This window comes from Chiroxiphia lanceolata, chromosome 12 (genome assembly GCF_009829145.1).
Source record: "Chiroxiphia lanceolata isolate bChiLan1 chromosome 12, bChiLan1.pri, whole genome shotgun sequence".
NCBI classification, from domain to species: domain Eukaryota; kingdom Metazoa; phylum Chordata; class Aves; order Passeriformes; family Pipridae; genus Chiroxiphia; species Chiroxiphia lanceolata.
This window is the reverse complement of record NC_045648.1, coordinates 970,165-986,500: the sequence shown is the minus strand read 5'-3', so window position 1 is coordinate 986,500 and position 16,336 is coordinate 970,165. Positions and strand designations below refer to the sequence as shown.

The 16,336-nt window shown below is 56.8% G+C and overlaps 1 protein-coding gene across 6 annotated transcripts in view; it reads right to left on the bottom strand.

Moving 5' to 3' along the window:
• Nucleotides 1-462: 462 nt before the first annotated feature.
• TLE3 (TLE family member 3, transcriptional corepressor) overlaps nucleotides 463-16,336 on the bottom strand; it is a 29,897-nt gene continuing 14,023 nt past the window's right edge. For 2 of the 6 annotated variants that reach the window (XM_032700322.1, XM_032700324.1), the window contains exons 8-21: nucleotides 13,426-13,630; nucleotides 11,986-12,002; nucleotides 9,279-9,398; nucleotides 8,800-8,850; nucleotides 8,509-8,664; nucleotides 8,287-8,419; nucleotides 7,496-7,692; nucleotides 6,814-6,890; nucleotides 6,369-6,618; nucleotides 5,294-5,541; nucleotides 4,688-4,835; nucleotides 3,827-3,977; nucleotides 3,169-3,245; nucleotides 463-2,936 (exon numbers count right to left, since the gene is read on the bottom strand). In XM_032700322.1, coding sequence (XP_032556213.1) covers nucleotides 2,829-2,936; nucleotides 3,169-3,245; nucleotides 3,827-3,977; nucleotides 4,688-4,835; nucleotides 5,294-5,541; nucleotides 6,369-6,618; nucleotides 6,814-6,890; nucleotides 7,496-7,692; nucleotides 8,287-8,419; nucleotides 8,509-8,664; nucleotides 8,800-8,850; nucleotides 9,279-9,398; nucleotides 11,986-12,002; nucleotides 13,426-13,630 — 1,938 coding nt within the window. In that variant the 3' untranslated portion in view covers nucleotides 463-2,828. The remainder of the gene's footprint in view (nucleotides 2,937-3,168; nucleotides 3,246-3,826; nucleotides 3,978-4,687; nucleotides 4,836-5,293; nucleotides 5,542-6,368; nucleotides 6,619-6,813; nucleotides 6,891-7,495; nucleotides 7,693-8,286; nucleotides 8,420-8,508; nucleotides 8,665-8,799; nucleotides 8,851-9,278; nucleotides 9,399-11,985; nucleotides 12,003-13,425; nucleotides 13,631-16,336) is intronic. The other 4 variants (XM_032700323.1, XM_032700326.1, XM_032700325.1 and 1 more) reach the window with 3 other exon arrangements.

Genomic DNA, 16,336 nt, shown 5'->3' with positions numbered 1-16,336 from the left:
ACAGGAATGCCAGGGCACACAGCCCCTGGATTGGGAGCCGCCCGACCCAGTCCCTTGGGCACCCCCCGGGTGCTGGGTGCCCTGTTCCCAGCCCTTTCCCTGCATCCCCAAGTCCTGGCAGGAGCAGAAACAAAGCTGCTGGTGATGCCTTTGGGATGGAAAAGGGAAGGATGGGGTTTGGGGTGTCTGAGGGGTGCCCAAGGTGGAGCCCATCCCTTGGCACCTGGTGAGGGGGAAGATGCCAAGGGCTGGGGATCCAGGGGGCTTCTCCCATCAATCCTGAGCTCGGCTCTTCCTCCATCCGACCTCCATCATCACCCCATGGATGAGGAGGGCCCTGTGCCCCCCAGCCCCCCAGGCCTTCTCGTGCTTTCATCAACCCCTCAGTGCAGGATTTCAGGGATCAGAGGGTTTAGAGACACTTTGCTTTCGGTTGAGCTTCAGTACATTTACTTTTTATTCTTTTTTTTTTTTCTCTTTTTCGCCCTTTTTTACAAAAACCAGTGGTAGTTATTAACAGCTGTACAGATTCTGCTACATACTTTGGTGTAAAGTTGAGAGCCTGACTCCGGAACGCTCGGCCAGCTCCGGTACATGCAGTTCCTGGATTTTATTCTCGTTATTTCGGGGAGGAAAACCAAGCACCAACCTGCAAACCAGTGACTCGGGGGGACACAAAGCTGGGGGTGACCCCACTGCTGGAGGGTTTTGCCCTGGGAGCAGGTCAGAGCCCCCCAAGCCTTTCCAACACATCCCATCTGTGCAGACGGGGATGCCCCGAAGGCCACGGAGAGGGGATGCTGTGCCCAGGTCTGGGGGCACAGGGGAATGGACAGAGCCACCCCCACAGATCCCAACCAGCCCCAGGATCAACCTGAGCCCCAAAACACACCTGGGGCACCACTGAACCCCTCCTGTTGGCACCGGGGGCACCTTCAGAGTCATTAATCTGAGCCAAACCACCCTAAAATCACTCGCCCTAAACGCAGCTTTAAAGAACTTGATTTTTCCTTTGCTGGATCATCAGCGCCCAAAACTGATCCCACACACCACACACACCCTGTGCCTGGGTCCTTCCCTTATTTTTACTTTGAAAAGGGCTAAAAATCTCAAAAACCTCTTATTTTGATGGGAAAAACAATGATTTCCCATGAGATCTCTCCTCCTTCCAACCCCAGCTCAACTGTCCACACGTGGAGCAGCTGCAGGGCTGGGAGAGAGGCTCCTCAGAGGGATGCAATGCCAGGTACCAACTCTCCATCCTCCTCTCCCCCCTCTCCAAACCATTCTCCCCATAACCCTAACCATTATTAATTTTGGACCAGATTCAAATCGCAAAAAATAATCCATAAAAATGTCGTATAAAAATCCTCTTCCATATGCTACAATACAGGGTGAGCACTTCTGCTACACAAATACTTTTATTTGCCCGTTAGGTCTTTTTTTTGTTGTTTTTTGTCCTTTTTTTTTTTTTCTGTCCTTTTTTTAACCCTTTAGTACAAAAGGCTGACACAGGCCTGTGGGGGGAGGGGATTGCTCCAAAAGACCAGAAGACACAAGACCATAAAGCCCACAGGACCACAACCAGCCCCGGCCCCCCCACCACACACAAACCCTACTTGTTAGTAAACTTTTTGCTTCTTAAAAAAAAAACAAAACAAAAAAAAAACCCCAAAAAAAACCAAAACAAAAAAAAAAAAGAAACAAAAAAAAAAAATCTGTATTTTTTTCTTTTTTTTTTTTCTTTAAAGGTTATCAATTCTAATTCTTTACTTTCATTTGAATACAAAACACATAAGTTGCTTTATCTTTCGTGGCTCCCTGAGCTGAATTTTCTAAGCTTTCTTTGAAATCACTCCTCATTGCTTCTGTCCGAAGACCAAGAAGGGCTTTGCGCAGACGGTCCCGCAGCGTGGGCTTCCCCTTTTGCTTCAAACATCCAAGCACGGAAAAAAATAAGGATAAATCCATATATATAAAAAAAAAAAAACCCAAAAAACAACAAACCAAAAAAAAAAAAAACAACCCCCCAAAAAAACCCCAAACCCAACCAGGTGACTTGTGTTGATGTCCTGTCAGCAGCTGAGGATCTCCGAGCGCTCCCGGGATTCCAGCGGCGTCCCACTGTCACTAAACACACCCAACGACGCACGGGGACAGCAGGAGGGACAACTTTGCACCACTGGACAGCTCCTCTCAGCCTGCACGGCACAGTCACATCCCCACGGACACTTCCAGAGGGGGCAGGGAGGGAAGGAGTAAAAAAAAAAAAAAAAAACAAACAAAAAAAAAAAAATAAAAAAAAAAAACCAAAACACCACCAAAAAAACCCATAATAAAATTGCCACCACCAAAACCATCAGTGGAATACAATTACAGCAGACGAAAAATACACAACTAGTGTACCGGGAGGGACCCCCCCCTTCAACGCTATTTACTAGTCCGGTATTTACACTTTTCACAAGTCTTATGCAAGGCTGCACAAAACAAAACAAAACAAAAAAGTCACGATAAAAAAAAGGAGTCCTTTATAGTGCCACCAAAAGCGCAGACGGAAAGAACTGGGAAACCAAAAAAAAAAAACAAAAAAAAAATTTAAAAAAAAAAAAATCAAAAGAAACCCCACGACCCTAAAAACCAAAGAAACATCCGTTTAAGGGCTCCAACGTGTGCCAGAGTCGCAGATCTCCAAATAAATCCGTGTGTGGCGGACGCCGGGCAGAGCCCCCTCGGAGCGGGCACGGTCCCTGGGCCACCCCGTGACATCCCCCGCTGCTTCCCGAGTCCTGCGGGGCCGGGAGCTGCCAGCCCTCCCAGAAACTCCACGCTCAGTAGATGACCTCGTAGACTGTGGCCTTCTTGTCACCAGAGCCCGTGACGATGTACTTGTCGTCCGCTGAAATGTCACAACTTAAGACGGACGAGGATTCCTTGGACTGGGAAAAGGAGGAGGAGGAGGAGGAGGGGAGAGCATCCGTCAGTTGGGTTTCCCTGGCTCGCCAAGCGCCATTCCACGCTGGTGGCATCACCACATCCCACAGGCTGGGCACCCACCCGGCCACCCCAAGAGGATCCTCCCTCTCTCCAGGGCTGGCAGCCCCAGGCATTGTGCCCAAGAGGGGGTCTGGGTGTAACTCCCATTCCTTGCCCTTCCCAAGAGGCTCCTACCTGGAAGATGCTCGCTCCGTAGGGCGTCCTCCAGGCGTTGAGCAGGTTGTCTTTCCCAGTGCTCACAAACCATTTCCCTGTTCCCAGGAAACACGGTGTCAGCAGTAAAATAAACACTGCCATTGCCACCCCTACAGACAGATCCCGGGGCCAACCTCTCCCTGCCCCACAGGATTCTGGCTGTTTGAATTAGAAAGTGGCCAATTTGGAGAAATGGGAAAATCTGGAGATTCCCCAGAGAGGCTTGTCCAGCCCCTCTCCATTGGGACACATCCCAGCAGTCACACGGGGCAGGTGCTGCTTCCCTGCAACCTCCCACGATGCCACGTGGCCATTGGCAACCACAGCTGAGGTGGTTTTATGGAGATACCCCCCAAATGCACCATCCACAGGATGGATCCTACTGGAAACATCCTTGTTCAGCCCCCCACCACCATTCCATGCACAATCCCTTCCTCATGGGCATCCCTATTTCCCATCCCTGGAAGTGTTCCAGGCCAGGATGGACAGGGCTTGGAGCAACCTGGTCTGGTGGAAGGTGTCCCTGCCCATGGCAGGGGGTGGGAGCGGATGTTCATTAAGGTCCCTCCCAAGCCCAACCATTCCATGATCCCCACCCATTCCCAAAGGGACAGAGCTCCGGGCGGGAGCCGCTTACCGCAGTAGGCAAACTTGAGGGAGAGGACGCAGCTCTCGTGGAGGTGCAGCTGGTACTTGTCGGGCTTGGTGTGGTGCAGCACCTCCACGTTGCTGCTCTCCATGCCCACTGCCAGCCACTCGCCCGTCGGGCAGTACCCCAGGGAGAAGATCTGCAGCGGGAAGTGGGACAGGGGGATGCTCAGGGGGGGCTGCACCTGCCAGCTCTGCCCACAGCCCCCCAGGGAGGGCTGGAACTAGAGGGGCTTCAAGGTCCCTTCCAATACAGCCACTCTGGGATCTATGGCAAGGGTGGAGGTTGCTGGGCAGCCCCAGACTGGGGCAGCAGCCTTGGAGAGGCACATCCATGTGTTTGGAGCAGCCACATGAGCTGTGAATGCCTGGATGGCTCCAGCCCCCTGGATGCTGCTGCACTTGCCAAATGGAATCGAGATTCCAGCTTTGCCCCTCTGGATTGGGGCCCTGGGAGGGTCTGCTGGAGGAGGCAGGATCCTGATCCCTGCAGCCACCCCACCCACAGGGCACCCACAGAAACCTGTTACATCCACAGCCATCCCATGGGAAGTGCTGCCTTCCTAACGGCAGCCTGACTGTGCAGGGATGGAGAAATGAGGACAGAGAAGCTGAAACCAGATCCAGGGAGCCCCATGGCTCCTACTGCCTCCAACACTCCTGGATTCCACCAAACACAGCAGGAACAGCCACGCTCAGGGCCAATGGGGCCACTTTCCCAGCAGGAAAAGCCCCCTCCCACAGCCCCACACGATCCAGCTGCCAAACGAGCTGCCCTGCTCTCCATGGAGGGATAAACCCCTCCGTGGGGTCTCTGCAGGGCAGGGCCAGGCCGTCCCCAGCCCGTTACCTGGGAGGTGAAGTCGTGCTGCTGGAGCTGCCGCCCTTCCCGCAGGTCCCAGGAACGCACCGTGTTGTCCAGGCCCCCCGTCCACAACTTCGTACCATCGTGGGAGATGTCTATGCAGCTGGCACCGTCTGTGTGGCCTTGGAATTGCCTTTGAACCAGAAAAAAATACGGAAATCTGCAAGGGGAACGCTAGGAAAAGCATGGAGGTCGGTTCAAGGTGCTCAGACGTCATTTGTGAGGCTTATCCACAGCAAACACGCCTGGAAATCCATCCAGGAGCATCCTGTGCTGAGGAGCTGCAGCATGAAGTGCACTGGGTTTGCTTAAAGGTGAGCACCACAAGATGGATGGTGCAGCACCAAGAGAGCGCTCCTGCCATCATTCCATATCAGCTGTGGCTGCCCCTGGATCCCTGGAAGTGTCCAAGGCCAGGTTGGACAGGGCTTGGAGCAACCTGGGCTGGTGGAAGGTGTCCCTGCTCATGGCAGGGGAGTGCACCGAGATGAGCTTTAAGGTCCCTCCCAACCCAAACCATTCCAGGATCTCCGAGCTCCTCCCAGCAGAGCACACCCAGGAAGGCCCCGAGCCCGAGCAGGCGCCGCTCACCTGACGAGGGTCTGGTTGTGCAGGTCCCACACGGCGATGTTGCCGTCGCTGCAGCAGGAGAAGCAGACTTTGGCGTCGGGGCTGATGGCCAGGGCGTAGCAGGCGGGGGCCGAGGAGGTGAGCTCGGCCTTGATGCGGGGCGTGGGCGACGCCAGGTCCCAGATGGTCAGCGTGCTGGCCTCGCCCCCCACGATCAGCGTGCGGCCGTCCGGGAGCAGCTTGCAGGAGCGGATGTAGTTATCCCTGTTCTGGGGGGGAAAGGGTGAGGTCACGGGGGGCACGGGGAGCAGGATGGGGGGAGAGGGGAAAAGGAAAGAGATGTTAATGGGGAAGAGGAAAGGTATGTTAAAGGGGGTGAGGAGGAAAAGGGAGGGCGACAAGAAAAGAGGAAAAAGAGATCGTGATAGGGAAAAGAGGAAAGGGAGGATGACGGGAAGAGGAAAAGAGACGTTAAAGGGGGAAGAGGAAAAGACATTAAAGGGGGAAAGAGGAAAAGACGTTAAAGGGGGAAAGAGGAAAAGACGTTAAAGGGGGAAAGAGGAAAAGACGTTAAAGGGGGAAAGAGGAAAAGACGTTAAAGGGGGAAAGAGGAAAAGACGTTAAAGGGGGAAAGAGGAAAAGACGTTAAAGGGGGAAAGAGGAAAAGACGTTAAAAGGGGAAAGAGGAAAAGACGTTAAAAGGGGAAAGAGGAAAAGACGTTAAAGGGGGAAAGAGGAAAAGACGTTAAAGGGGGAAAGAGGAAAAGACGTTAAAGGGGGAAAGAGGAAAAGAGACAATAAAAGGGGAAGAGGAAAAGAGACATTAAAGGGGGCAAAGATGTGATGGGAAGAGGAAATGGGAGGGAACAGGAAAAAGATGGTAATGGGGGTACAGATGGTAACAGGGAATAGGAAATGGATGGTAACAGGGGAGAAGAGGAAAAATAGATGGCAATGTCGGGAAGAGATGTTGATGTCAATGGGGAGAAGATGATTAATGGCATTAGAGGTGGGGAAGGAGGGGACACACAATCCTGGGAGCAGCAGGACCCCCCAGGTCTCACCGGGACGCTGCGGCCCCCCCCCAGCCCCTTACCAGGCAGTCGAGCTGGGAGATGGGGCTCTTGCTGCCGGGCTGGCTGATGTCCCAGATCTTGACGCAGCCCTTGCCGCCGGTGTAGACGTGCCGGGTGGGGTTGCTGATGGTGACGGCGCACACCACCTCGCCGTGGCTCAGCGTGTTGATCTGCCGCGCGTGCCGGGGGATGCCGGGCCCCGCCAGCGCGTCGTGCGGGAACGGCACCGGCTGCATCTGCCCGTCGGCGCTCACGTGGAACGAGTAGGCTCTGCCACGGGAGGGCACAGAGGGGGTCAGCCCAGAGGGGGAGGTTTCACGGGGGGCAGCGGGTGGCTTTGCGGTCCGGCTGCCACGCTGTGCCCTGACGGGGGGCTTGGCTGAACCCAGCCCCGGGTGAAGGATTCACCTCCCTCCCGCCCGCACTGATCCCCCCCAAATCCATGAAAAACCAAAAGGGGCTTACGGTTTCCCCCCGGGGATGGAGGCCAGGCTGGAGGGCAGGCCAGGGGCTCGCATGGGTGGGTGTGGGTCAAAACCAACCTGCCGAGAGACACACGGACACGGGTGAGGCCGGACACGAGCTGGGCACACCAAACACCTTCCCACCCACGAGCCCACGGGACACTGAGCAGCTCCCTCATTTCCCTTGCTGCTCAAGAGCTAATTGTTATTATTTCCCTGGCAGAAGGGGGAAAACTGAGGAATTAGCCAAAGGTTTTGGGGCTGTGAGGAGCAGGGTGGGACATGCTCTCACTCCCCGTGCTGTTCCTAAATCCCCAGGGACAGGAGCAGCCAAGTTGTGCTCAGCACTCCGGCTGCAGAAACCCCCATCTCTGCATTAATGGCAAAGTTTTACTTCTTGGTTTGACTTGTTTTGCCTTAAAACACGGGATCAAGAATTTAGTGAGAGTAATGGGAAGGGGGCTGAGTAACTGGAATGAGGAACCCCGGTGTAGGAGCACATGCACATTCCCCCATGGGGAGGCATCTCCCCCCCCCAGCCCCCTTTAACGGCAGCTGCTATAAAGGTCAGCTTGTTTTGAGGAGAAGGAGCCTCAATTTCCCAGCTGAGCTAGGGGAGTCCCCCCCCAAACCCTCCCCGGCCCTCCCCACCGGTGAGAAAAGGAGCTAAAAGTGCTACGTACAGCTCCAAAGCTCACCATTGGTGACCGGCCGTAGGCGGCGGCGGCGGCGGCGGCCGCGCTCATCTGCGGGGGGAGGTTGTGCAGCCCCGCGTAGGCGCCGGGGCTGGTGAGGGACCCGTTCATCTCGTGGTGCCCCATCATGGCGAAGGGGGCGGCGTAGGAGCCCGCGATGGAGATGGGCGTGCGCAGGGCCGAGGCTGCGGGAGGGACGGGACACGGTCAGGGCGGGGAGCGCGGCGGCGTCCACCCTGAGGTCACCCAGTCCAACCTGTGACCCATCACTGCCCTGCCCTCCCCAGCCCAGACACTGAGTGCCACGCCCACCCAGTCATTCCCTGAATGCCTCCAGGGATGGGGACTCCACCACCTCCCTGGGCAGCCCCTTCCAATGAAGGAATTCATTGCTGCTTTTCAACCCGGGCCTTCCCTGGCACAGCTTGAAGCCACGGCACAGATCACAGAATATTCTGAGTTGGAAGGGACCTGTGAGGATCTTCAAGTCCAACTCTTCAGTGAATGGCCCGTGCAGGGACTGAAGCCACAATCTTCCTGTTACCAGCACCCTGCTCTGACCAACAGAGCTAATCCCACCTCATGTCCAGACGTCCTCTCATCCCAGAGCTGCAATGGCTGGGCCTCCCTTCTCACCCCATGTCTGACACAGGGACCACCCCAGCCAGACCTGGATTAGGCCCCCCATAAACCTGATCCCCCCCAGGCTGCTGTTTCCCATGGACGGGGATGAGCTGGAGCCATGCCAGGCACAGCAGTGACCCCGGGCCGGTACCCACCCAGGGGGTCCATGCCGGTGGGTTTGCCGGGCATGGGCCGCAGCCCCGGGGTGCTGCTGGTGCCCGGGGTGGGCGCGTCGTTCCGCGGCGTCGGAGTGTTCGACTTGAGCCCGGGCGTCGACGACTTGTCGTTCTGGGGGAGAAGGGATGGGAAACAAGGGATGAGGTCCGAGCACCGGCACCCCCAGCCCCCAGCGAGCCCCGGCAGGGCGAGGGACGTACGTGGCCCAGGTCTTTAGTCTTGGAGGAGGGAGTGCTGCTGGAGGAGGCGACCGAGGCCGGGCTGTTGGGAGCGTCCCCCTTCTTCAGCCCACGGGCTTTGTCCAGGCCGTTCTCCGGGGGCGAGTGGGCCGGGCTGACCCGGGGGGTGGCGGGATCCTGTGGGGTAGGAGAAAGCCTTGGAATCCACTGTGGCTCCCTCCGGCTCCTCCATTCCAGGAGGCCCCTAGGGCATCACCCCCAAACCCCCCCAGTGGCACAGGCAGAGGGGCAGATCTGCCCACAAGGACTCACCTCGTTGGAGACGTCGACGACCAGGTCATCGCTCTTGTCACCATCGCTGTCCTGGAACACAAAGCCAGTCACACCCCGCAGAGAGCCCCAAAAACTGGGGTGGGGGCACCCCCCCTGAGGAGCTGAACACGCACCACGCTCCACAGCACCACGACACTTACGGGGAGATATCAGGGAAAATTTCTTCCCTGAAAGGGTGGTCAGGCATTGGAACAGGCTGCCCAGGGCAGTAGTGGAGTCCCCATCCCCAGAGGGATTTAAAAGCCATGTGGATGTGGCACTTGGGGACATTGTTGGTGGCTTTGGCAGTGCTGGGGGACAGCTGGACTTGATTGTCTCAGAGGGCTTTTCCAACCTAACTGATTCCGTGGTTCTATGACCCACACCATACCTGGAAAACGTCACCCAAACCCGCTGCCTCCCACCCCAGGTCCTGCCTGGTCGTGTCCCTGGGGCCCCCCGTGTCCCCTGTCACTCACATATCGGCTCATGCTGTCCTTCTCCTCCGCTTTCCGCTTCTTGGAGTCGATGCTGTAATCCGTGGAGCTCCGGTGCTTCTCGCTGGCTCTCAGGCTCTCCGAGGGCGACACGGAATTATTCTGCAATGCCACAAGAAGCTTTGAAGTTGGAAACAGAAGGAATTAGGACTTCATGAGCAGCAGCTTAGAAGGTGCCACATACAGCCCTGTACCAGCAGCACGGTGAGACCCCGTGGCTCCCACCACACAAGGGAGCAGGGAACGGGATCCGGGTGACAGGATCGGACACCACCCTCACTGTGAGCCCTGGGAATGCTGGGAGTCTGCTCATGGACACCTGAACCCCTTCACTGCAAAAGCACAGCAGGAAAAATGGAGGAGGTGGTTGTTGCTAAAAAGGCAAACCCTGGGAGGGAGATGTGGGAAATTCCAGCAGCTCCCAGTCACCACTGGGATCCACCAGTGGGAACTAGGGAGTGCAGAGTGGGGCAAAGCTGTGCTCCCTAAAATCAGCCCCATCTCCCTCATCCTGTGCTCCCCATGGGAGAACAGGAGCTTCACCCCAGCCCGGGGCAGGGGAAGGACTTTGCACAAGTGGTGGCATCATGGATGGGCATCGGCAGAGCTGGGGGGCCTCATCCAGGAGGAGCAAAGGAGCCGCTGCATCTCATTCCCAACATCAGCAGCTGAGCTCTGCCAAGCCAAAGCGCATCCAAAAAACATCCAGGAAAACCCACGTGACCAGGAGCACCACAGCCCAGGGTCCACAGGGATGCCCTGCTCAGGGAGACTCCTGTCCTTGCTTCAAGCAGCGAAGCCCAGGAGATCCAGCATTCCCAGGAAAGCCCCAGAGCCCACGGGTGCTTCCTCTGGCACTGGCAGAGCTCAGAGGCCTCATCCAGAAGGAACAAAGGAACTGCTGCATCCTGGCTCTGGCACCAGCAGCTGAGCCAAAGGACATCCACAAAATATCCCAGAAAACCCACGTGACCAGGAGCAGCAGAGCCCAGAGCCCGTGGGGGCTTCTGTCCCTGCTTCAAGCAGCAAAACCTGGGAGATGCCGACATTCCCAGGAAAGCCCTTTGAATGCTGGGAGCAAAAATGGCAGCACAAAACCACCTCACGAGCGCCAGAGGACGCCCGGCCCTGATCCCACATCCCCCCACGGCGCAGCCCCTTCCCCACATCCCAGCTTCCCTTGCCCTCAGTTCCTGGGAGCAGCAGGAGAAACCCCCACCCTGCCCGAGCCTGCCAGCCCCGCTAAGCAGCAACGCTCCCTAAGCTGCTGTGCCTGCCTTTCTTCCCCGGCTGAAAGGGAGAACTAAAGCAGTTCATGTTTCTCCTCGGTCCCCAGTAAGCAGCTTTGGATAACACCGAGCTCTTTCTTCCCAGGCAGTCATGCTGAAAACCCTCGCAGCTCCCGGAGAATCATGTCAAGCATTTAGAGGCATCGATCCATTCAGCGCCGCCGCTGGCCCGGCGCCAAGGAACTAAATATTTTTTATTGCACAGGCAAAGGCTGGGGAAAATATGAATGACTAACGCTGATTACGGCGCATTAAACCTCCCCCGGGAACACCCCGGCTCCGGGCTTATGGATCGGGAACCTTCCCACCTCCGACAGCCCCCTGCCCGCCCGAGGAGCGGGTTAATGATGCCCAATTCCCCTCTCCCCCCTTAAATAGCACTTTCCTTCCCACCCGCCCCCGGCTCTCAAAAGGCCCATTTGTGGGCTCGGGGATGGCAGGAAATCGCTGCAAAGCCGCGGCTCAGCCGGGCTTTGTCCTGGCAGCTTTTCACACGGAATCGCTGGGGTTGGGAAAGACCTCCGGGATCACCGAGTCCACCCTGTGCCTGGTGCCCACCTTGTCCCCCAGCCCACAGCACTCAGTGCCACGGTCAGGCCTTCCTTGGACACCTCCAGGGCTGGGGACTCCACCAGCTTCCACTCCAAGGCTTGACAGCCCTTTCCATGAATCCCAGAATATGCTGAGCTGGGAGGGACCCACAGGGATCATGGAGTCCAACTCCTGGCCCTGCACACAGGACCATTCCCAAGGGTCACACCACGTGGAGAAATTCCTTCTGATGTCTCATTTCCCTGAGCCAGAGGTGTTGTGTACACCAGGGCTGGGGGGTCCAGTTGGGCCCCACTGCATGGGGAGGGCAGCTCCCCCCTCCATATCCTCACTGCCTCCCCATCTCTGCTCCAGGGAAACCAGAACCCACCCTGAGGCGTCACGGACATGGACAGAGGTACCAGTGCCTTCCAAAATCCAGGGATTCAGGTGGTTTGGGAACCGCTTGACCCTCCAAGTCCGACTTAACATGGTGTAATAACCAAACCACCCCAGCAGGTGAGATGACCCAAGACAGTGGGAGAGTGATCAGGGATAAAACAGCTGTCCCAGGCACTCAAAGGATTTTGGAGCCGACTGGGCTCACTCAAAACCGAACCATGAGGCTCTGCCACAAGCAAAGAGATTTAACCCAGACCTCAGAACCAGGTGACCCCCCTCATCCCAGCACAGCTCTTCCAGGCAGGGTGGGAGCTTTGCACTGCCTGGTTTTTATTATTTAAAAAATAAAACCTGTGCAAAAGGCAGCCCCGGAGCTCCCACCTACAAAACGGGGTTTGCAGGGATAAAGAAAACAAATCCATGGAGCCACCAAAAACTGGGGGGGAAAAGGAGGCAATAGGACTTACTGCACTTGAGTCTCGCTCTGTCAGGAGATGCCGGGGCAGAGGTGAGGTCACAGCCAAAATAAAGAGGAAACAGAGAAATAAAGCAAGTTAGAATTAAGTCTCAAACCAGAAAATAAACCAAGAAGCTCCTCATGCTCTTAACTCAAGCCCTATCTGGGCTCTCTCTGGCTTCAAAATCCCCCTGTTCATCCAGCCCTTGCTGCCTCCTGCCCCTTTCCTTTTGTCCCTGTGATTTATTTGGCAAAACACAGCTGGAAATGCCCCGAATCCAAAGGGAATGGCAGCAGCCTCTGGTGCTTGTCCCCAAAGTCACAACCTCCGACAGTCCCGTGGGCAGCACAATGTGGTTCAGCCATTAATCTGTGCCCAACAGCCCCATTTTCCCTGGGATCTCCTGGCAATCTGAATCCATGCAGGAAAAGGAATGTAACTGGATAAATTGCTATGGATAATTTTGTCTCACTGTTTTCTCAGGGAGGAAAAACATCCCCAATCCCCCAGCAGAGCCCAACAGCTCAGAGAGGCTGTGAGTACCTGCCCTGCAAACGGGAATGAGAGGGAAATATCCCAAATCCTTCCGTGTTTGGGGAGAAGGGGATTTGCCAGGAAAATACTGAACATTGCTCGTTTGCACCTGGAATCACACATCATTTTATCTCCTAAAAAGCTGTCTGATCACTAATAAGGAGAAAAAAACCCAAGTTTGGGGGTGGACAGAGGAGGAGGAGGAGGAGGAAGGCTGCTTCCCCATTGAGGCACCGCTGAACTGCAGCGAGACTTCAACAAAGGCTGAGCATTATTTAGGGAAAACTGCATCCCTAAAAGCACGATCCCATGGCCTGAAGCCCACAGTCCAGAGGGGTGGGGAGGTGGGAGCAGAGCTGTGTGTGGGTCAGGGTGCTGCCCCCAAAATCAGAAGGATGTGGAGCTGCTGGAGAGAGTCCAGAGGAGGCCACAGACATGTTCCAAGGGCTGGAGCCCCTCTGCTCTGGAGCCAGGCTGGGAGAGCTGGGGGGGTTCATCTGGAGAAGAGAAGGCTCCAGGGAGACCTGAGAGCCCCTTGCAGAGCCTAAAGGGGCTCCAGGAGAGCTGGAGAGGGACTGGGGACAAGGGATGGAGGGACAGGACACAGGGAGTGGCTTCCCACTGACACAGGGCAGGGTTAGATGGATACTGGGAAGGAATTCCTCACTGGGAAGGTAGTGAGGCCCTGGTACAGGTTGCCCAGAGAAGCTGTGGCTGCCCCATCCCTGGAAGTGTCCAAGGCCAGGTTGGACATGGCTTGGAGCAACCTGGGCTGGTGGAAGGTGTCCCTGCCCATGGCAGGGGGTGAGACTGGATTTTAAGCTCCCTTCCCACCCACGCCATTCCAGGATGATTCCATGAGTTCCAGCACCAGTGGACGCAGAGGGGAGCAGCCCCCTGGCCCCTCGCTCTCACCTCTGTGGTCCAGGTCATGGTGGTTCTTCTCATCCTTGACAGCAAGGTGGGCCTGGCTGCCCAGGGCTCCGAGGGCCAGCAGCCCTGAGCTGGTGCCGGTGACCGGCGGAATTCCCGGCGGTTGGAGCCCCGAGGGATGCGGCGGCAGCTGGACCGGGGGCCCGTGGGCGGCGTGGGAGAGGTGCTGGGCCTGGAGCTGCTGCTGCTGCAATGAAAGCACCAGTGAGCCGGGGAGGGGCACTGGGGGGCACTGGGGGCACCGAGCGGTGCCAGGAAGGGACATTCCCGGTGTCCCGGGGTGATGTCCCGGGAGCCGCCCCGCTGGGACACCTGGAAGGAGAAGCCCCGTTAGCAGGAGGGACAGAGGGTGCCCAGGCAGGATGCCCACGTCAGGAGTGCACACATGGCACACCCGCCCCAGGATCGTCCCTCAGTCACAGGAACACGGTGCTGCTGCAGACCTGGTTAGTTTGGGGGTTTCAGTAGGTAAAAGCAAAAAAGAAATACAGGAACCCCACCCAGAGTAGCCCTGGCCAGAGTGCAGAGGCCAAACCAGCCAGACAGAGAAAATTCCAGCAGCCAGGATCCTCCCAGACACCTCAGGAAAAGCAAGTTTTGCTCATTTACTCAGGACCAGCTTTAAGGTGTTTGAAGGGGAGAAGAAAATGCCCACATAGTGCCCTGGTCCCATCCCACCACCCTGTGCTCCCAACCCCTTCCGACATCACTGGCTGTCCCTTGTACTGGATAAATCATGGAGGGACCCCCCAACTCCACCACAGGGCCAGGCATCACCCCCACATTCCCTGGCACACACACAGGGAGCTGCAGCCCAGCTGGGACAGCTCCCAGCTGCTCCCAGGGGTTTTTTGGGAGCCCTGTGTCCCAGCCATTCTAGCACACACTCATCCAGCCATGGGGATTGATTCCCTGCTCCATTACAGCTGCAAAAAGCTGAACTACAGCTCTGGGGAGAGGAAAGGAAAACCAAACACATCCCCAGCGATTCTATTTCAAACACAAACTTGGAAGAAAACCTGCTGAAACCCGTGGAGCTGCTTCCAGGAGTCCCCAGGCTCCCCCTCCTGCAGCTCCTCTGCTCCCAGGACACCCCTGGTCCAGCCAGGAGGGTCTTGGAGTCAGCACTCCTCCCTGGGACCCTCCTGCCTGCACCCACAGCCCCCTGGAGCAGCACCCCACAGCTCCCAGTGAAGTCACAGTTGGGCAGCAGCAGGAATCAGGGGCTGGGAGGGGACACCTGAGCTGCAGTGGAACCTCCCAACCTCCTCCAGACCCCCACGACCACCTTGGCTCAGGATTTCTCCTCAGTGTCACCAAGCACCGACCTGTGTCCTGCCCAGGGCACCCAAAGGGCACGGGCAAACAGCAGGAGCTGCTGCCACCCGGCCCAGCTCCAGGGACACCAGCAGGAATACACCAAAAACATCCCCAGGCACGGAGCACTCCGTGATTCCAGCAGTTCCATCACGGACATTTCCAGCAGAACTGGAAGAAGACACCCCCAGGTGTCCCACATCCCTGGAAATGTCCAAGGCCAGGTCTATGGAAGGTGTCCCTGCCCAGGGCAGAGGGTGGAACTGGATAAGCTTTAATGTCTCTTCCAAGCCAAACCATCCCAGGATTCTGTGGTAAGTTTTCCCACACCAAGGCCAGGTTTTCATGGGAACAGCTCCCACCCACTGCCCATGGAAGGACCCGTCCTGGGGCAGCAGAAGGTGGCCCTGGCTGTCACACTGCAGGCACAGCGGGGTGGAGCAGCCACTCGCTGGGGACAGGGGAGGTGGGAGCCTTCCCAGGGCTGTGATGGAGAGGGAAATCCTCGGCCAGGATGAGATCCAGGGTGGGAGCCGAAGGCAGGAGCTGCATTATCTCCAAACAGCTTCTTCCAGGCAGCACCGAGGTCCCGGCTGGGGCAGAAGCCAAATGGAGAAGGCAATTAGGCCTCTGGTATAGGAAAAGCATAAATCACTGTGCCCTCAAAAAGCAGGAGCTGGAAGCTTCTCCCAGGCTGCTCCATCCGCAGGGCAAGGACAGGAAACATCCTCAGGATCACCATTCCAGGAGAGTCCTCCTACAAGGAGAGCTGGTGGGGTGAGGGAGCACCACGAGGGGTGATTCCCTCAGTAACTCCGTCTCTTGCCACACACACGTGCCAAGACCATCCCTCCAACACCAAAGTAAGTGGGACAGATCCTCAGATCTTCCTGAAATCAATGAGGCTCCTCACAATCCCAATTCCGTGTGATTTCCACCCACTGAAGCCAGAGGCAGGGCTGGCCATTGTTTGAGAACATCACCCAGAGAATGGTCCCAGATGGTTTTCCAGCACAGCACATTCCTCTCCTGCAGGCTCTCCAGTGGTGCCCATCCCTGCAGGGCCAGAATACACTGAGATCCAACGTTTTATCCTCAGCAATCTCCAACCTCCACCTTAAACATCTGCGTGGCTTAACTCATCCCAGCAGCTTTTCACCCAGGAGCCCCAAAAAAGGGATGTGGTCTCGTGGAAATCCTGGATCCAGGCAGCAACACTCCATTCCCGGGGTGACAATGGGGATCACAGCCCCAGCACAGCCCCAGGGGACAACACAGCTCCACCACAGTGACACAGCAGCACCCCGAGCAGGAGACTCAGCACCCAGAGCCTCGCCCTCCAGCACAGCAGGAAACTGGTTTTTCTTCCTTTTCTTTAGGCTGTCAACAAATAAATCCATCCAAGGGCTCCGTGAGCTGCGGGAACAGCCCCTCACACCAGCCCCACTCCGAGGGGTCATGGAAACCAAGGTCAGGACACAACATTCCACTGTGGCCCAAAACAACACTGAAAGGTGTTTTCCTCCCTCTGGCAGCAGGAACCGGTGAGCAGAATCCATGTGGGAAGTCCATGTGG